The sequence below is a fragment of the Carcharodon carcharias genome, chromosome 28 (genome assembly GCF_017639515.1).
Source record: "Carcharodon carcharias isolate sCarCar2 chromosome 28, sCarCar2.pri, whole genome shotgun sequence".
Lineage (NCBI taxonomy): Eukaryota > Metazoa > Chordata > Chondrichthyes > Lamniformes > Lamnidae > Carcharodon > Carcharodon carcharias.
This window is the reverse complement of record NC_054494.1, coordinates 28,409,104-28,430,494: the sequence shown is the minus strand read 5'-3', so window position 1 is coordinate 28,430,494 and position 21,391 is coordinate 28,409,104. Positions and strand designations below refer to the sequence as shown.

The 21,391-nt window shown below is 46.0% G+C and overlaps 1 protein-coding gene across 2 annotated transcripts in view; it reads right to left on the bottom strand.

Moving 5' to 3' along the window:
- zcchc24 (zinc finger, CCHC domain containing 24) overlaps positions 1-21,391 on the bottom strand; it is a 214,974-nt gene that overhangs the window by 101,855 nt on the left and 91,728 nt on the right. The window contains exon 4 of one of the 2 annotated variants that reach the window (XM_041176358.1): positions 20,272-20,726. The exons of the other annotated variant lie outside the window; for it this stretch is intronic. Coding sequence (XP_041032292.1) covers positions 20,703-20,726 — 24 coding nt within the window. The 3' untranslated portion in view covers positions 20,272-20,702. Of the gene's footprint in view, positions 1-20,271; positions 20,727-21,391 lie in introns of those variants that run through there. 2 annotated transcript variants of the gene reach the window in all.

Sequence of the window (21,391 nt, the reverse complement as noted above, 5' to 3'; positions counted from 1 at the left end):
AACAAGCTGTGGGGCCCGTGCTAAGTTTTCTAATTGGGGTTTGAAATTTCCACAGCTTAAAATCCAAGATGATTTATTCCAATAACTTATTTTTCCATTAGATAGTCTAGTCTGCAGTAAAATTATCTCAAAATTGCATCCAATATTGTTTCAGGTTTCAATTTTATACAAGCACAGCTTGAGCCTGCAGTTCCACGTTCCTGCAAGAAATGAAGTATGTTTTTTTTTATATATGTAAAGACCACCTCCTTCCTGCTGTGGATTTATTGCTCCCATGGCCTTTAGTCAGCTCGAGCCCCAAACAGTTGATAACTCAGGAGCTCCAGTGAACTGGGCAAAGAGTGGCAATTCAAATCTCTTTTCTAAACTGTTCCACTGCAGCAAAGATTACACTTAAAAGCACAACACAGGAAGAGGCCCTTTGGCCCAACAGTTTTCATTCTGGCCAACGAAACCAAAATACTGCAGATGCTGGAAAGCTGAAAACAAAACCCAGCAAAAGCACAGCAGGCCAGGCAGCCTCTGTGAGGGGAGAAAAAAGGGTTAACCTTTCAGCTCAGTGACCTCTCAGCAACATTAGAGGGTGTTTGGGAGTTAACGGTACTTGAGCAAGTACAGAAACAATCGTTACTGATTGGGGCGGGTCAGTGATAGGACTGGGGGAGATGGGGATGGTGCAGGCAGGAGAGATTATATTAAAATAGCCTTCTCAGAGGAAGATGGGGATATTTACACAGGGAAGGTGCAAGCACCAAGAGGGTGGTAATGGGATAACTAAAGAAAGAAAGAATGAGTCCAGTCGAAGTATAGCCTGGGACTTAAGTGGCTATCCAGGAACCTGCAGGCCCATTACTGAGTTCTGCTGGGACTGCCAGCTGGGAGGGGGGGGTGGAGGGGAGGGGTGGATGGGTGGGAGTGGGTGAGGGGTGGTGGGGTGGTGGAGGAGTGGGGGGGTGGGGTGGGTGGGGGGTGGTGGGGAGGAGGGGGTGGCTGGGGAGGAGTGGATGGGTGGGGGTGGGTGAGGGGTGGTGGGGTGGTGGAGGAATGGGGGGTTGGGGGAGTGGGGGGAGTGGGGGGTTTTGGGGTGGGTGGGGGTGGGGGGTAGTGGGGTGGTGGAGGAGTGGTGGGTGGGGGTGGGGGGGTCCAATAGTAACCTGAAATCTGCACCCACCCACCCCCCGATAACCTATCACACTCTTGCTTACCAAGAATCTATCCACCTCTGCCTTAAAAATATTCAAAGTCTCTGCTTCCACCACCTTTTCAGGAAGAGTGTTCACGACCCTCTGAGTGAAAAAATTTCATCTCATCTCCATTTTAAATGGGCGACCTCTTATTTTTAAACAGTGACCCCCCCAGTTCTAGATTTTTCCACAAGAGGGAACATCCTCTCCGCATCCAGCCTGTCAAGACCCCTCAGGATCTTACAAGTTTCAATCAAGTCACGTCTCAGTCTCCTAAACTCCAGCGGATACAAGCCTAGTCTGTCCAACCTTTCCTCATAAAGCAACCCACCCATTCCAGGTATCAGTCTGGTAAACCTTCTCTGAACTGCTTCCAACGAAGGGGCGGCCGCCAGTGGACCCCACCCCCTGTAGTCAGCCCATGATTTTTATCTTAAGTATGACTGGTGTCTCCTCATGGAATTAGCTTTTAGACTCAACCCTGAGTTCATCAGTCAACAAAGGAATATATCAACTGATATACAACCAAGCAAACTGGTAAACTTTATTTCAGATCTTCTATAATGATTTATCTATAATTGTATCTATTATATATTAAATATTGCTGTGTTCGCCCGCCAGTACATTGAAATGAAATGAGGAATACTGTAACAATGACATTTTTGTTGCTCTTAATTGATCCAGAGGTGATATTATGACCTTCCTGTTATCTTCACTTTCATCAGAGGTGGCAATGTAACCTCTCAGCTTGCTCCAAGCGCAACTAAAGCTGTACCATTTCCTCCAACTATCCATCTCCATCAGCGCTTCCCAAACTTTTTTTCCATCGTGGCCCCAATTAATGCCTCAGACTTTGTGTGACCCCAGAGTGAAAATCTTGGTGGGGGGGTGGGGGTGGATGGGGGGAGATGGGAGGCAGGGTATGATGGCTTTTGAGCAAGGGGGGCAGAGGGAGAACAGGAGTTGAGAATGGGAGAGAATGGAAAAGGCAGGGTTTATCAAAAAAAGAGATTTCCTGCCCATTCACAGGGTTTTGTGATGCTGCAATCGTGCCTCAGGGAGCAGTCCATTAGGCTACGCTCACCAATAAAAATATCCATGGGCATTTAAAGAGGCCTTGCATCTGTCAGGAATCAGTCTGAGCTCCACGGCAGCTATTGCTGCTTCAGCGCTCGCAACCCCAAAATTTCATCTCGTGATTTCACTGGGGGTCGTGACCAACAGTTTGGGAAGCCCTGATCTGCCAGATGCACTGCAGCAGCTCACCAAGCCTCCTTCGACAGCATCTTTCAAACTTAACCTCCGCCACTCAAAAGGACAAGGGCAGCAGGCACATGGGAACACCACCACCTACAAGTTTCCAAGTCCCACACCAACCTGACTTGGAACTATGTCGCCGTTCCTTCACTGTCAGTTGGTCAAAACCCTGGAACTCCATCTTCAATAGCACCATGGGTGTGCTTACACCATATGGACTGCAGCTGTTCAAGAAGGCAGCTCACCACCACCTTCTTAAGGGCAACGAGGGATGGGCAATAAATGCTGGCCTAGCCAGTGATGCTTACATCCCAGGAATGAATTTAAAAAATCCAAATAATGTTGACCATGGAAGAAAAGTGAAAGGCATTCATACCACCACTGCTTATTGCAGTCCATGGCTGTTTCAGGTGGGTCTCTCATTAATCTGTAACCCAGCTTCTTTTTATTAAATTCACTCTAACCACCTTCAACAGCAATTAACAGTGCTATAATGCATCCGGGTCTCACCTTAAGGATAAGCAATGAACCAAGAAAAGCAAAAAGACAAAGACACATTCACAACAACTTACACTGATCTCTCACCTTTATCATAGTAAAACATCCCGAGGCACTCTACAGAAATGTAATCTGTCAAAATCACCACTTAACCAAAGAAACTAGCAAATAGGGGTTGACTAAATACTTGTCCAAAAGGCAATGCACATCTACCTTAGTTGAATAATGCATGGTGTAACACTCCTGCCCTTATTAAAATCCATTTTGTCCAGCTGCGGCCAATGGCAAAGGTTAGCTGTTGATACGTATTTGTACAAAAGTTTTGAGATGTCACCCTTGAAAGTGTCAGAAGTGTAGGAAAAAAGAAGGCAATAACTTTGAGTTCACTTCTCATGGCTCAGAGAGAGATGTTTACTGGCACTTTCCAATCTGTAAATTGCCCTCATAGATAAACTGTAACAGCTACAGTTATGAAGGTTTGTGACATTAAAGGAAGAGGCTAGATGAAATATCTCTCCACCCTAGGAATGGAATGGTACAGTGTGTGCTGTTTCGTATGGTCAAAGTACTGAGTTATTTTGAGCAATGTCGCTCAACCTCTCCAGAAACATTGAGTGCAGAACTTTTCATCCCGTGGGTGGGTGTGTGCGTGCATGACCTGAACGGGAGTGAAGTAGTCCGCGATGATGTCAGCCGAGTATCCCGATGTCATTGCGCACTCTCGCGATCTTTCAGTCAGCAGGCGCGCCTGACAGGTGGCACCCGCCAACAATTAAGAGGCCAATTAAGGCCCTTAAGTAATTAAGTAAGTCTTATTTTTCGCTGCCCTCTCAACTGTTTGGTTGGCGGGTGGGTGAATGGGCCAGGCAGCCTTTGCATTTTTAACAAAACCTCATCCACAGGCGGGATGAGGTTTCCAACGGTTACTAAAAAAAAAATTTTTTAATTTTAAATCCTTTTTTTATATGTCCCTCTTCATGTGACTGGGTCACATGTGGAGACACGTTTATATAACATGTCAAACATTTATTTTTCATTTTAAAATCCTTCGGCTCCCTGAGGCAGCTCTGTGCCTTCAGGGAGCTGTCAGCGCGCTCTCCCCCCCCCAACACACATGCGCACACTTCAGCGCTCTTGCCCCTCCCACCCCTACCCCAGCAAGCGCTGAGGCTCCCATCATGCCTTTCACGTTGGCTGCCTGTTAATTGGCCAGCCAGCGTGCAATCGCGGTCGGAGCCCGATCGCGGGCGGCGGTCAGTCTTGCGGCCGTTCCCAGGCTTGCCCGAAGAGGGGAAAATCCTGCCCTTGAAGGCCAAAGTTATGATGCCATGAGGGTGACACAACACTAACCTGTGCCCTATCAATGGCACCTTTCTAAGGGTAGAAGCCACCAATTATAATACATTTGGATGGAGGAAAGGGGGCTAAAACAATATGGAAACGGAGCGGGAAAAATAGATTAGGACTACTGCTCATTCCCTTCTTTTCCAGCTTTCCCCTGGAGTTGCCACAATGCTGGATGATCCTTCATATCAACCACATTTTTTTGGGTTTGGCAGGTGGTTCCACAGCCGGATACTTTTCTTGTTGCTAACCCTCTCTAGGATAACCCCTTTTATCCAGGCTGAGGACTGGCAGTGATATGCGCTGACTTACCTGCACCAGCGGCTATGGTTTTTTCTAGCTAACAAGTCCTGGAGGGGTGCTTGAACCTGGGGCCTTCCAGCTCAGAGGCGGGAAAGGTCCCTATTAGGACGACTGCTCATGTGCTAGATAATGACCAGTATGGACCTTCTTGGGCTGAATGGCCCGTTTTCATATAGCAATTTTGATGCAACTTTTACACAATATAAGCAACGGGAGTTTTAGAAGATGTATTCTTACACAGGATGTGGGCCTTGCTGGCAAGGCCAGAATTTGTTGCCCATCCCCGATTGCCCTCAAACTGAATGCTCGGCCATTGCAGAGGGCAATTAATAGTCAACCACATTGCTGTGGGTCTGGAGTCACATGTAGACCAGACCAGGTAAGGATGGCAGATTTCCTTCCCTAGGCAGGATTAGTGAACCAGATGGGTTTTAACAACAACTGATGATAGCTTTCATGGTCACCATTACTGAAACTAGCTTTATGTCCCAGATTTTTAATTAATTGAATTTAAATTCCACCAAATGCCATGGTGGGATTTGAACCCATGTTCCCCAGAGCATTAACCTGGGCCTCTGGATTACTAGTGCACTGATATTACCACCATGCCACCACCTTCCCTTATTGTCCCATTGGAGTGTCTGAGCTGTGCACAAATGAAGTGTTGACAATTCTGGTTACCCCACCCCATTGCTTTTTGGCCCATTCCCCTGGGTTAGAGTCCCAATCATTATTGTATCTCTGCACCCAGAATGGTTCAAACACAGGAAACTAATTGTAAAAGGGGGAAGAATAATCAGTTTAAGAACACTAAATGTGAAGCAGTTTTTTTTTTATTTGTTCATGGGATGTGTGCTTCGCTGGCAAGGTCAGCATTTTTCGCCCATCACTAATTGCCCTTGAGAAGGTGGTGGTGAGCCAGCTCTTTGAACCGCTGCAGTCCACATGGTGTAGGAACACCCATGGTGCTGTTAGGGAGGGATTCCAGAGTTCCAGTTCTGTGCTAGGCTTCATTCGATATAAGAACATATAAGATATAAGATCCCCTTTGAGTCCAAAAATCTACCAATCTCAGCCTTGAATATAATCCTCAAGTAGGGAGCACTCTGTAGAACTTTACAGGAAATGGTTGTACCCGCTTGATAACAAATACAGGCCAGATGGGGTTTGCAGTTTTAAAGGTTCAAAAGAAGTGATTTAAAAATATCTAATTTAAACGCCCTGGTACAATGGGTTGTGTATTGTGGGCACGAGATGGGATTTGATAATAATAATCAGTGAACAATTTGTGGTCCTGGTGCACTCCGATTAAATAGATAAGCACTAAATAAAGGTGGAGGTCAGCTTCTGAATACCAGACACCTGGCAACTTGGCAAATAAAGCTAACGGTTAAAAAAGAAAAATACAACTTCCAATCTCAGTCAGTTCAGTTAGCTGGCAATAATCGATGGTTTGGGGATTAATTCAGATTTAACACTAATCCATTAATTGTAGGTTAGTTTGGAGAGGCTTGCTATATAAGGCCGACAGCTAAAAGGTGCCCTTACAGAAGTGTAGTCACTTATTCAGATGAAAAGGTGCGTACAAAACATACAAGAAAAAGGAAAGATAGTAAGGTCCCCACGATAGTCACTTTTCCAGTGAAACCCCTTAGGCACCATCCTCTCAGCAATCAACTGCTGACTCCTGGGGAACGCCACAAAAGGAAAAGGTTTGAGCACGTTTTGTACTGGTTCCTGCTTGTGGTAAAATTGCATGGTTTCCTGGAGATGGGTTTGCTACTACTAACTCACGCTCTTTAGTACAAGATCAACAAGCACCAGTTTGGAACTCCATTCGGCACAGGCGGGTGACTTAAAATCAAGTTTTCAACTGCTCACCAATACAAGAGAAGCCGATGGGCAATAACTGTTGGCCTAGCCAGTTAGGCTCACATCCCGTGAATGAAAAACAAAATTGAGCGAAACCGATTGGATTGTCCAGTAAGGCCAAGGGTGAAAAGCTTGAGCAGCTGTGGTAGGGTTGGCCTGTTTGCAGGCTTTCTGATTGTTCCGTCGTACAGGCGGAAGCAGCTTGCACAGGAAGCAGGAAGAGGCCATTCAACCCCTCAAGCCTGCTCCGCCATTAAACTAGGCCACGGCTGATCTGTATCTTAACTCCATGTAGCTGCCTTGGTTTTGTAACCCAATATCCCTTGCTGAACAAAAATCCAGCAATCTCAATTTGGAAATTTTCAATTGACATCCCAGTGTCAAGAGCTTTTTGAAAGCTGAGAGTTCCACTTCTGCTGTCCTTTGTGTGAAGAGGTGCTTCTTGATGTTATTACTAAATGGCCTAAGTCTAATTTTAAGGTTTTGCCCACTTGTTCTGGACTCTCTCACCAGCGGATATAGTTTTTCTCTCTCTACCCCACCAAATTCTTTGATCTTGGTAAACCGCTCAATTTTTTTCATTCAGGGGATGTGAGCATGACTGGCCTGGCCAACATTTATTGCCCATCCCTAACTGCCCTCGGCAAGGTGGTGGCAAGCTGCCCTCTTGAACCTCTGCAGTCTATGTGGTGTAGGTACACCCATGGCTCTGTTAGGCAGGAATTTCCAGGACTTTAACCCAGCAGCCGTGAAGCAGCAGCGATATAGTTCCAAGTCAGGATGTTGTGTGGGCTTGGAGGGGAACTGCTGCCCTTGTCGTTCTAGGTGGTAGAGGTGGCGGGTTTAGAAGGTGCTGTTGAAGGAGCTGCTGTGTTGCAGAAATGCATCTTGTTGATGGATCACCCCTTAACTTTCTATATTCAAGGGAAATACAAACCCAGTCCTTGCAAACAGTACCCTTAGGGTAACCGTTTGAGCAAGCTTCCTTTACATTCTTTCACATTGTTCCTGGAACATCTGTTAACTGGGTTCCCAAACAGAAACAGTTGTCCCCTTTATATTTTGTGTTTGTATCTTTGCAAACATTTCCAAATCTTCCTGCATGTTTATAAAATCAAAATAGATCACAAGGCATTGCTTTTTATATCAGGTTTCCTTTTAATTAACGCGATGAGTACAAATGAGAAAGGCCATGTAATTCAGCTTAGTTCACTCACATCCATCAAGAGTCGCCTTCAACACAGCATCTAACTGGCTCCTGAAAATGGACGTTTTCTGGGTTACCCTTCCATGCCTTTCCTGGACGTCTATTACAAGTATTGGCTACTCTTCATATCCTAAGTTTGTCTTTCACCAGTTTGACCCTTATCTACCCTTTTTCTTTCATCCTGGTGGACTTTAGACTCTGAATTTTCTCTTTCAATACTGCTTAATTCCTTATTCTTTTATTGCCAATATTCTCAGTCCCTCTCTGAAGATTCATTGCTGGGGTACCTTTCCTTGGGCATGGTATATCTGTAAATTTTCTCCACATAATTTTGCTTGATAAAATATAAAAATGGCTACTTCCTGACTGGAGTGAATTTAATTACTAAAAGTTACCTGGAGCATCCAGCAAAAGCAAAGGCCTTGAAAAGTTTCTGAGCCTTGTTAGTTTTGTGAATATTCTGAAAGAACTCTAAACACCTTGTATAAAGGCTAGAACTTGCGAAAGAGTATGAGGTTGTTCTGACACAGAGAAAACAGCCAGCAAAGCGAGGCTAGATGACTATATACAGAGCTTACATCAAAACACACAGTTACTGTGCTTTTCCTCTTAGTACAGGAGTACCAATTGGACTCTACAGGCCTCTGAACTCCACAAGATTATAGGTTCCACCTCCTTTGCTGGATCTCAGTGGACCAATCCTGGCCAATCCAGATTGTTCATTCCAGTAACTGGAGTCAACTTCTTAGCCAGATTCAGTGTGATGAAAGGGAACCCAGCTTAGTGTAATTGACTGGATGAGATGGACAAAATCAAACAGTTGGTGGAACAGTGAAAGGTGTTTAAACACAGGGTGATTTGTTTTTTTACATATTCGTTCATGGGACGTGGGTGTCGTTGGCTGGGCCAGCATTTATTGCCCATCCCTAATTGCCCTTGAGAAGGTGGTGGTGAGCTGCCTTCTTGAACCGCTGCAGTCCATGTGACGTAGGTACACCCAGAGTGTTGTTAGGGAGGGAAATAAGGTACAAATTAAATACATTCCAATCAAAGGGGGAGTCTGCCCAAATTTGATTTTCCAGCAATAAGCAGAGGGGTTTGAGTAGAGAGAAGCATGAAGAGACATGCAATGAATACAAAGGGAAGAAATAATACGAAAAGAAAATGGCAAGAAATATAAAGTGTACAGTAGGAAAGCACAAATCTTAAAGAGGAATATGAGAGAAGACTGGCAGTCAACATAAAGAGAAATAGCAAAGATTTTGCAAGTATATAAACAGTAAACCGCTAAAGAAAGAAGGGGTTGCACCATCTTGTGCCTGCATGAAGGGACTAACAGAGATGTTAAATAGGGTCTGGAGGACTGGACCAGTAACTGAATAAAATGTGAAAGAACATGATAAAAGAAAAATACCTAAAAGGAAGCTTTAATAGGTTTAATGGAAGCAAAAGTGGAGAAGCCAACATGTCCAGATATCATGTGTCCCATAACACTGAGGAAGACTATGGCAGCTGGCTCGGGTGAGAAAGATGCCAGAGTTCTAACCATTTTCAAAACTTTGTGGAAATAGGAATTGTGTCAAATGATGAAAATGGGCAAATGTTGCACTCCAAATCAAGAAAGAGGAAAGAGGTAAACCAGGAAACTACAGGCCAATGAGTCTTATTGCATTTGTGGTAAAGAAGTAAAATAGTGAATACTTAAGAGATGTCTGCATTGATTTAGAGCAGACCATATAGATTTGTAAAAGACGGGTTGCACTTAACTAAATCGATTTTGTTCACGAAATCACAGAGTTTATAGATAAAGGAGTGTGTCGCGTTATTGCAATGATATAATATCTTGGGCTTATTTACTGTACAAGACAAAGGCACCAATCACTTATAAGAGATTGAGTAAACACGTTGTGGATTCAGTTATTAAGACTAGCCACGTGAAAACAGATATACGTGGATGGAAATCATGCAAACATCAGCAGCAGAGCTGTGTGTGTGGGCTCTGCTCAAAGCAAAAGTGAAACTAAGACTGGATCACATGACATGTTCCCCTTCTAGTGATGCCATGCTGCCATCTCTTAAAGGCACATTACAACAGCGTTGTTCAGCTTGGTGAAATATGGCATCCCCTGTAACCAATGCTATCCTTTTTATCACAAATGATATGGAGATAGGCACAAGAGGACTGATGTTGAAGCTTGCTGATGATGCCAAATTAGAAGCCATAATCAGCTGATAGATGGCAGGAAGCCAGAAACAGGTGAATGTAGAGTGAGTAGATAGGTGGCACGTGCAGTTCAGTGCAGCGAATTTTGAAATGGCTTATTTCAAGGAAATAAATAGGAAAGGGTGTATCCCTGAATTGTAATACTCTCAGAGTTAGAACAGAGCAATCTGGAGCTACAGATACACAAGGATCTTTAAAGATAGGCACGGAGGTAGAAACAACCATAAAAAAGCAAACAGGATTCTGGGTTTCTTCACTTTTAAAAAAAAATCTATATGGTCTTTATAAGAGATATAGTTGGCAAAGTGAGGCTAACAGGAAAGACTTCATCTCATTAGAATTTGGTTACATGTAGAGGCAAGTTGCTACAGTATTACAATACACTGTTCTAAATGCTAACCAAATTGGCCACAATTTGCGAAAAGAAATATGTGAATGGTAAAGATTAAAACAAGTATAATGCTTTCCTGCATGGGTGTCTGTATTTGGGAAACAATGCTTAAACTTGATCATTCTGCTCCCCCCTGTTTCAATGTTCCCTGTATATGGTCCAACCAACAATTGTCAAAGAATAGTGCAGCTCATGAAACAATGCTGATCAGAGTATCAAGTGATATAACCCAAAACATTATGGGACCAACTTTGTGCTGAATGAACCAGGTTCTGTTCACCTTGCCTTATATTGTCTCACCCAGGCAGGTCCCTCAGCCCATCAAACTCAACTTCAGATCCAATTAACTTCAGATCCAATTCACTGGTGCAGATTTGGTTCTGTTCCATGTCAAAGGGAATGCTGGATAAAGTACATGGCTAGGAAAGTAGACGGATATGTCGAGAGGGTGAGATTAAGTAAATAATGTGGGAGCGTAGGGTTGCCAACCCTCCAAGATTTGCCTTGAGTCTCCAGGAATTGAAAATTATTCTCCAGGACATGCCTGTGCGCAACCCTGGAGAAAAATCGGCGGGAACATTAAAAAATATTGTTTTTCTTGTTTGTCTTGTAATTTTCTTTGACCACTTCTCTTCACTAGACTTAAAAATATTGGAAATGGGAAAAAAAAGGCTGTTTGGCTGACAGTCAAACATTTGGCTGACAGTCCAATTGGGTAATGAGTCTTTTTTTTGCTTTCCAATAGGCATAGGAAGGCAGTATGTCACAAGGATGGATGCATTGACCGACTAATGGCTGGGGTGTGGGGGCAAGTCATGTGATGAAATCTCCAGGAATACATTTAATCATAGTTGGTAACCCTAGTGAGCATGAACACTGGCCGAGTGCGAATGGCCTGTTTTAATGTAACATTAATTTGTCGCCTCTCTTAAGTTCAGGTCTCTTATAGAGCAGGGCAATCTGATATCTCGCTAAATAAAAACTGAACCCAGTAAACCGACCCAGCTAAGTTTAGAACAGTTTGGACTTAAGCTCAATTAATATTCACTGCCCCCAGGGCTAATGGATTTTTCTCAGCTAGGATATGGTGACAAACTTGTATCCTCAATTAACAGGCAAATCTTTTGCAATCTCAAGCTGAGCAGTAACAGCAGCCACTGCACTAGAGGACGTCTTATGTTACCTACTACACCGACTGACCAGAAATATAATAGGTACAAAATAAGCACCCAGATCAGACAGCCAGCTGGTCTGTGTAAGGAAAACCATCTGCTAAACACTGATATAAATGAAGCTTTGAGGGGTGGGTCCATTGTCTCAGCGCTGGGGAGTTCAGCAAGTTGAATTCTTGGAACCGACCACGAGGAATGGGATCTTATGCACACCATTCCAGTGTTATCATACTGGCTGCCATCTGTTCACCCTGCAGTAGATGTTGTGCACAGTGCAAGGTTTTGAGTTGTGGATAATTCTCTCTAAGCTTGGGTTGAAGTCTAAACTTTTACAGTGCCAGATGCACTAAGGCGGGTTTTTTCACAACACCAGCTCTCCACTGAGCTCCCAGTCTCGACTCTTGTTGTTTGCTGTACAGCATTGAGGAAAAAATAGAAGAGAGAAAAGAGCAAAAGGCAGAGACATTGCAGATTGCACTCAACACCTGCCAGGTCATTCAACGTGACTCCAGTAAAGGCCAAAGAGGAGGCCAGGTGATGATGATGATAGTTGTGGGGACTCACAGGGTAGCATTCTCTTTAAAAAAGATATGCTTTTAATCAAGATCCAGCCTACAGTATTGCTCTAGTCCCTGTTGCTAATCTTTGGCCAAGTCCAAAATGTCCTGTAATCCCTGCCCCACTTTTGTCAACAGATCCCTCAACAGTTCAGTGGGTAATTGATCCACCATTAGCGGCTGTGCCCTCAGTTGCCTCGGCCACAAGCTCTGGAATTCTCTCCCTACACTTCTCTGTCTCTCTTTCCTCCATTAAGACAATCCTTAAAAACTACCTCTCTGACTATAAGCTTTTGATTATCTGCCCTAATATCTCCCTACATGGCTCGGTGTCAATTTTTGTTTTATAATTGCTGCTGCAAAGTGCCTTGGGGTGTTTTATGATATTAAAGATGCTATATAAATGTGTGTTGTTATTGTTGTAAATCAACCACCCTGTGTGGTTGTGGTTAAAAAGTACCTGGATGAGCACTTGGCACATCATAACATTCAAGGCTATGGGCCAAGTGCTGGTAAATGGGGTTAGGTAGGTAGGTCAGGTGTTTCTCACATGTCGGTACAGACTCGATGGGCCGAAGGGCCTCTTCTGCACAGTGTGATTCTGCGATTCTGTGGGCCATTTAGACCAAGGTAGTCCCAGGCTTGTGCTGAGTCAGCTATTCTCAGCTGATTCACTCAACGGGAGGCGAGGTGGATGGGTCACAGTTGGCCTAAAAGTTCTTGGGCTAGGGACAAGGAAACAAAACAGGCACATTTCCTGAGTACTAATCAGTGACCCTTGGCTGACAGGAAGTCTTTGGCTAGACCAGATTGAGGCTTCATTGCAGTATGTGACCTGCTACCACTCAGGCTCAGACTAGCCCGATTAGGCATGAGACACAAATGCCAGCACCTATGAAACTACACTTCTGTACAAAACATGGGCTTTCATGGAAGAGAAGAAAACTGGATAACACGTGTCACAATTCCTTCTTTAAAAATGTATCAATATATCCTTAAGACATAAGCAAAAGGGAGCTAATTGACCTCATTCTTTTTAAACTGCAAAACAAATTAATTTTGAGTTGCGATGACGATATCTGAATACTGACGGCGTCAACCCAGTATAATAATTGATAAATGACACGTGCACAGATAATTCACAAAATCAGAAGATAGCATCGAAAGTGGAGGTTGGATCCTTGTGAAAGAAACTGCAAGAAGGTGACAGGCTCGTGGCTGAGGTTCCTCAACAGGAGAAGGCACCGGGAAGCACAGTACTGCCTCGAGAGAGAGGTGAGCAAACATTGGAAGGAGAAGCAACCCAGGCCCCCGGCCGCGATTTCACACTGGCAGGCCCACCCAGTGTGAACGGCAGCTCCCCAATGGTCGGGAAGGGGTGGGCGGGGGAGGGGACCTGTCGGCCGTTGGGTCCAATGTTGAACCGGCAGCCGGTTTAAAACCGGCACAACCAGGCCCTAGAAAGCTGCCAGCGATGAAGGCATCTTCGGTGTTATCAGCAGGAGATTAAAAATTATGGATTCGAATGCGGCTGCAGATGCCAGGTGGGGAGGGCAGGTCGGGTGGGCACTCGGTGCCCCGGTTATCTGATGAGTGCCTCGTGGTCCTCCTGGAGGAGGTGGCTGCCAGGAGGGACACCCTTGCCCCCAGGGATGGAATGAGGAGGCAGCCGCACCTGACAAAAAGAGCTTGGGAGGAGGTGGCAGAGCTGGTCAGCAGCCATGATGTTGTGCGGCGCACCTGGGACCAGTGCCGCAAGAGGTTTAATGACCTGCTTCGCTCAGGAAGGGTGAGTACCGCGTTGGGGGGGATCGGTGTGTTGAAGTGTTAAGGGCTGGCTGCTCCCCCATGGAGCTCAGGGGTGTTCGAGTCTGCGTGTCAATGATGCCGGGGCTGGCGAAGCGGGTGAGCCCTGGCTTCTTGGACCGAGTGCCTTGTGGCTCGAGGGCCACAGCTCAAATGTGCCCTGTGAGGTGCTCCTCAGCTGGGGTTGGCCAGGCTGTAATGGTGCTGCAGGTAGAGAGCGGACTAATCAATGCTCCTCTGACCTTTCAGGACAAGACGGCCCATAACAACATTGGAAGGTCGCGAACAGGCAGAGGCCCTGCTAACCTCCTAATCCTAATCAGATATGAGCAGGATGCCTTGGAGCTGGAGAGGCACCATGCACCTCATTCAACTGGCCGCGGAGAGGCTGGGGTGCCAGGTGAAGGTAAGAGTGCAGTGCACAGAGGTGAGCGTTTCGGATGGTGCAAACATTCTAGTGTAGTCTCTTCATTGATGGGCGCCTCGAACCTGGAGTCCCCATTGGTCATGCCATCAAAGGCAATGGCACCATGATGCAGAACTCCATGTCACCCAGGTGCCTGGCACGCACAGTGACAGTGTGATGACTTTAACTAATGACATGTCGTTGTTCTCCCTTAGATTTACCACCATGCACCCAATCGCAGGACCCCGAATCCCCCCCCCTAATGTCAGAGGACTGCCAAGCTCAAGATGCACCTGCATCACACCCGCTCTCTGAACCAGGCACCATCGCAGATACCAGCACCTCGGTGGGCGAAAGATCTTCGGCTAGAACATTAGTGCAGAGCGGTGAGGGCACTTCGCACTCACTTGAGGTGCTGGTGGAGGCAGAGTGAGCCCAGGGCACTGGCAGATGCTGGAAACCAGCACGAAGCTGAGTCGAAGGCAGACGATGAGCCTCCACAGTTGTCCATTAGTCTGCAGATGCTGGATGTCCAGCAAGATGTGCGGGAGGATCTGACAGAGATCCATGAGTGTATGCGTGCCATGGTTTCCATTAAGGAGGAGTCCACGCGGAGCATCAGCACTGCGTTGACCCTCATGGCCGAGCGCACTGCCTCCATTGAGAGAGTGGCAACTTTCATGGGGTAGCAGCTCCAGGGACAGAATAAGGGGTTTCTGGGGTTGCGCTCGGACCTGCAAACCCTCACACGGCCGTCAGGTGATCAGTGCCAGTGTGGGAGATGGATGAGGCACCCAGCATCCCAGGTAGGTGCCCGCCCATCAGTGGCAAGGAGGGAGGTCCAGGGCAGCCTCACGTTGGTGCACAAGATGCCTATCATCTTTGCGGGCTCCTCTCAGGGCGCTCTGGATGATGGCTGCAGCTCCTCCGCCCCTCTGCCAGTGACCGTGACATCTGATGAGGCTGCGGTGTCTGGGAAAATGCCACTGGCCACTCCCTCCCAGGCAGGGCCAGCACAAGCTCCACGGGCCAGAGGACGACCGCTAAGGTCATCAAGGCCAACAAAACAGCAGAGTCAGCAGGCTGTCTCCAATGCCGATGTCAGCGAGGAGGGAACAGCCACAATCATAAGTTTAAGGCACCATAAGCACCAGATGGACTGGTCATGGGTGATCTTCTGTTGTGATATGTTATGTTTGTGTTTATTCGTCTGGGGTTTAAGGTTCTGTTCATTTGTTTGCACTGTCAACGTGAGATAAATTTTCTCTTGTCATAATGCCCTGAGTCTGCTTCACCTTTTTTATTTAATGTGGTGCAGGGTACGCCAGTGTGTAATGCTGGACGTGGGTGGCTCGAAACCTTATTGCACAGACACTGAGTGGACTTTGGGGTCAAAGGACAAGGTCATTTCTGACATCCAGGATGGAGGTGACAGCCCTGGCATGAGGTGGTAATGGTTATTTGGCAGCCTGGCTGAAGGAGTGTCCCTGGTGTCCCTGCCCCCCTGAAGGATACAGAGGTCGGCCTCCATACCCTCAACATTCTCCTCACCGTGCTCCTCTTCTGACTCATCACTGTATTCATCATCTTAGGCCTGGGCAGCTGACTCAAGATCCTTTTCCTCCAGAGGCTCCCCCCTTGCCAGTGCCAGATTGTGGAGAGCACAGCTTGTAACCGCTATCAGTGACACCCACTCTGGGGGGTATTGTAGAGCTCCCCCCGAACGGTCCAGGCATTGGAAGCAAATCTTCAGAAGACCTATGGTTCTCTCTATCACCACCCTTGTGGAGGTATGGTAGCTATTATACTGCTAATCTGCCTCTGTTCTTGGGTGGTGGAGATTTCAAGGGAAAGCCCTTGTCACCCAGCAGCCATCCATCCAGCCTGGCTAGAGCACTGAAGAGTCTCAGCACCTGGGAGTGTCTCAGGATGTAAGTATCATGGGAGCTGCCAGGGTACCTTGCACAGACTTACAGAATCTGCATCCTGCGGTCACACACTATCTGCATGTTCATGGAGTGGAAGCCCTTCCAGTTGACGAAGGCACCGGGCTCACCCGCTGGTGCCTTGATGGCCACATGTGTGCAGTCTATAGCACCCTGGATGTGGGGGAACCCAACAATTGCTGCAAAGCCCCTGGATCGCTCAGCCTGGCTGGCCTCATCCATATGGAAATGAATAACAGTTAATACTCACTCGCCTGAACAGAGCTTCTGTCACCAGCTTGACCCAACTGTGGACAGCTGATTGGGAGACTCCACACAGATTCCCCCACTGGAAAGAGCCAGAGGTATAGAAGTTGAGGGCCACTGTGACCTTCAGAGCCACTGGCATAGGGTGTCACCCACACAGTTGGAGCTGATCTCAGGCCCAATCATCTGACAGATGGAGGTCACTGTCTCCATTGAGAAGTGGAGCCTCCTTCAGCATTGCATCTTGGACATATTGAGGTAGCTGCCTGTAAACCCTGGCAGCAGGATAGTGGCATCTTCTGCGGCCCCTTTAGTCTTGGGCTTCCTGCTGGCCCTGCGCCCCTTGTCCCTGTGCCTCTCCTCCCACGGGTCCCTCCCCTGGAGGCTGCATAGGGACACCTGGCCTCCTCTCCCTTCTGCCCCTCTCTTCCTCCTCAGAGGAGGTGCCTCAAGTGGAGACCACAATCCCCATTACCAGGGCAACAAAAGGCTGTCTGATACCTGGAGGGGTCCACATGGTCCGAATTCTCCAAGGTCCTTGGAGACACCAAGGACTCCTGAAAATGAAGCCTGGAAATGCTAACAATGAAGGCCCGAACAGAGATGAAGCTGCCAAGTACCAATAAGTCACCAGCACCATCTCACTACTGACCCTGGCAATGCTGCCGACCCTTTTTTATCCCGCCCATGGATGAGGATTTTGAAATTGTCGGCTGGCTGCCTGCCCATTTTTCCCGTGCGTTGAGCGTAAAATCGCACGGGCAACAAAAAATCGGCATCAGTTGCCTTTTTGATGGCCTTAATTGGCCTCTTAATTCATGGCGGGTGCGGCCCAAGCAGCTGAGCGCTCCCGCTGACTGAAATACATCAAGTGCGCGATGGCATTGGGGCGAGCCTGACATCGTCATGCACTACTTGGCACTCGAGTGGTCGGGCACACGCCCACCCGCTCAGTGGCAAATTCTGCCCCAATCTGCGGTAATCCCTTGAACTTTGACAGGGTGTACAAGTGCAGAAGGGAGAGAAAAAAATGGAACATTCCTCATGGGAAGAATTATTGGGGACTCCTTTCTTCCTCGTGGTGAGGAACCCAGTGTGGTTTCCTTAGGCCTAGGCTTTTATTAACTTAGACATAAAAATGATAGGCTCCGGAGTGAGTATCTAATTGGATAGACTGAAGAAAGACTAGAGGCAGCAAGACAGGAATGTCTGCACTGCTGAGTAGCCTTTGACCGATATAAAGAACGCAATATCCTTTCCCCTTCCCCCGCTCCAGGAGAATTCACTAATAAGAAGGGAATTAAAAGAATAATATTCAGGATTTATTGCAAAAACTGTAAATATTTTGTGATAGATTTTCCCTCAAAAACATCGATGAACTCTGGCTTAGAAGTGTTTCACTGTGTTGAAACTTAAAAGATATCACTGACTCCCATGATGGGATTTACCCTCATGAGTTCCCAAGTGAATCTTGAAAGCACCACAAAATCAAATTACTTTTAAGAAAACAGCATTGATCCTTTATTTTAACGGACTGGTTAAATTTATCATGTGATAAATGCTTCTTAAAGGAGGAAACAAGTGAAGCTGTTGGTTACCTCGCTATCTAGTCTAGGCCAGTAACGTCCCACAAACAGCAATGAGATGAATCACTAGTTATTCTGTTTTTGCTGGTGTCGGTTCTGGGAGAAATGTTGCAGTATAGACTGTAAGAGCTTTGTACTTGTTTTTATTCATTCACAGGATGTGGGCTTCGCTGGCTGGGCCAGCATTTATTGCCCAACCCCAACTGCCCTTGAGAAAGTGGCGTTGAGCTGCCTTCTTGAACCGCTGCAGCTCACCACCACCTTCGCAAATGCATTTAGAGATGGGCAATAAATAATGGCCCAGCCAGCGAGGCCCATGTCCCATGAATGAATAAAAAAAAAGTGCTCTGCCACTAATGCTGTGGGCTCTTTAACATTTACCCAAGCTATCAGAGTAAGCATACAGGATCTTGTCTAATACCTCACCCAAAACACTGTAAGCTACATCAATACTTCCACAGACAGGGATACCAAGCAGCATACAGATAAGATGCTCCGCTCCACAGTGCAGTCACGGTTAAATAAAGGGTTAAATTCTGTTTCTGAAGCTTTTCATCAATGTACCTTTCATAATGTCTTTGCTTATTATGCTTGGCCAATAGAAGAGTCTTTTCATATCAGTAAATACAATATTAATTCCATCATTTCAATCAGCTTCTGGCTCAGGTCTTGACTGGAATTTCATTCGGGCTGCAAAGAAACTTGCCTCACACGATGAAACACACATGCTCCAAGAATGAGGAGTGTGTTTTTGTGGAAGTTTGGGTCATGTGTGCGTAGATTGAAACAAACTGGAATATTTTGAATTAACTCCCAGCGTTCAAAATCTGTGGATTGTTACAGAATGCAATGATGGCCAACTAAAAGTGAATGAAATACTATTTGGCTTACGAAAGTACCACATTATTATGGCCTTCATTCCCTCTTTTGCATATCTTCAAGGCAAATGGAACAACATTTTGCCTTTTAACTGGATGGAAAGAAATGTAGAGCAAGACACATTTAAGAGCCTGTGAGTATTGTGGCACAAGGTCTAGTGGACCTAGTGGTCTGCAGTGCCCAGTCTGACAGCAACTTGTGTATGGCTCTGGTACCAATGCAGTTGCATAACAGGTCTGCCTGTATCTCTCGCGTCATTCTCAAAGGGAAAACCTTTGTAGGCTTCCAGAAGCCTACATTACAGGAGTGACTGTGCTTTGCAGGCCCTTTGAAGCTCTTCGGGAATTGTGATCATGCAAAACACCACATAATTCTTTTTTTATTTGTTTGTGGGATGTGGGTGGCATTGGCTGGGTCAGCATTTATTACCCATCTCTAAATGCCCTTGTTCAGGGGGCATTTTTAAGCATCAAGCACATTGCAGTGGGTGTGGAGTCACCAGACCAGCAGATCTCCTTCCCTAAAGGGCATTAGTGAACCAGGTGGGTTCTTAATGACAATCGACACAGTCATCACCAGACTTTTAATTCCAAATGTTTATTGAATTCAAGTTCCACCATCTGCTGTGGTGGGATTTGAACCTGGGTCCCCAGAGCATTACCAGTCTGGTGACAATACCACTATGCCACCACCACCCCAGTAATGCAAGTCTTTCTTGTGTTTTTTAGCGGCGGGGAGAAAGTTGATAGGGATTGGGGGTGAGATAGTGGGGGCAGAGGCCAAATCTTCAAATAAGGTTTGTTGGTGAACCAAGAGTGATCCTTCCTGTGAGTATAACTCCCACAGGTGAGGCAGAAACAGGGATGCTACTTGGGAGCTATCAATGGTCTATCTTGTATGTGTTTGCCAGCAATAATCTGTTATTAAATAAATAATAATCAATTTTATTTTTCTTCCCTCTTGCACAACAACATAAGAAATAGCAGCAGGAGTATGCTACAAGACCCCTCGAGTCTGTGCCACCATTCACTAAGATCATGGCTGATCTTTAACCACGACTCCATTCTCCTACTCTATCCCCATATTCCTTCATTCCCTTACATGTTCAAAAATCTATCGCCCTCAAATTGAATATGGTTACTACCAGTCCCCAGGTGAGGTTCCCCCAATTTGTTATGATCCCGGACGAGGTACTCCAAATTGCTGTGCTCCCGGGTGAGGAGGGATGCATTGACTCCCTCTCTTTATTCAACCCCCTCGGTTGGTCGCAACAAGGTTAATTTGAAAAGGATCCCTTCCCGCGTGGATACCTTTTCCCAGTCCAAATGTATTTACATTTTAAAAAGGAGCCAATTTAACCAGGCTGTCCTGATTCAAAGAAAGAGTGAGTTTATTAGTTACTAAACATGAGAAAAAAATAATAAAAATGCAACAAACATACACACAGATTAGAAATGAGAAACTGAGTCCAAAAATAAAAGGTAAAAAGATATACGAATCAGTGCTCTGGCCACGAGGAATAGATGGTGAAACATTGCAGCTGTTAAATTGAGTGATTCTGGTAGCGCTGACTTTGGCAGTTGAACTGTTGGTTTAGAGATTCTTGGTTCTGCAGGTTAGCTGAAAGGAGTTGTCCCATTTTCTTTTTGACTGTGGCTTTGCTGACTTGTGCCTTGCTTCCAGCAATGAGAGAGAGAAGACTTGTTTACTTGCAAGTGCAGTGATGCCCCGTTGGTGTTCTTCAGCTGTGCCCTTCGTAGCACACACACATACCAGAACAGAATACCAGGCTAGCACACAGGACTAGGGTTGCAGTTGGCTTTTTTAAACCCCTTTCCTTGTGTATTCCTGGAATGGAAAAAAAAAACATGTCTTTTGCCAAGAACTGTTATCTTTTCAACTCAGTTCATGTTCACAGTCTGGGATATAACTCAACAGGAGGTGGTTTCGGCTGAGACGGTAATCATTTTCCATTACCTCTTCAACCACAGGAGATTACTGCTCAGTTTGCATTGTATCTTTTCCTTTGAAGTGCCTCCGTTTGAAGTAGGTCAGGTCAAACCTTTTAGGTCTGACATTCCGTTCTCTCTGGACGAGTTGGTCAAGTAATCCACATGGGAATTTTCCAGCAAGTGGTTACCTTACAGTCTCAGCCGGCTTTTTCTTGTATGTCCTTTTTTTTAAGAAAACCACATTTCTCATTTGGAAGTTCAATTTGTCCATAAGTAATTTGGGGATAGGATCCATGGTCATGACAATATACTCAATGATTGAGCATCCACAGCTCACATTCCAAAGTTTCACAACCTGAGTCAAGAAATTTCTCTTGACCTCAGTCCTAAATGGCTGGGCCCTAATGCCCAGACTATGACCCCTAGTTCTACACACCTCAGCCAGGGCAAACAACCTCCCAACATCTAGCCAGTCAAGAATTTTATACATTTCAATGAGACCTCCTCTCATTCTTCTAAAATCCAGAGAGTATAGGCCCATTCTACTTAATCTCTCCTCCT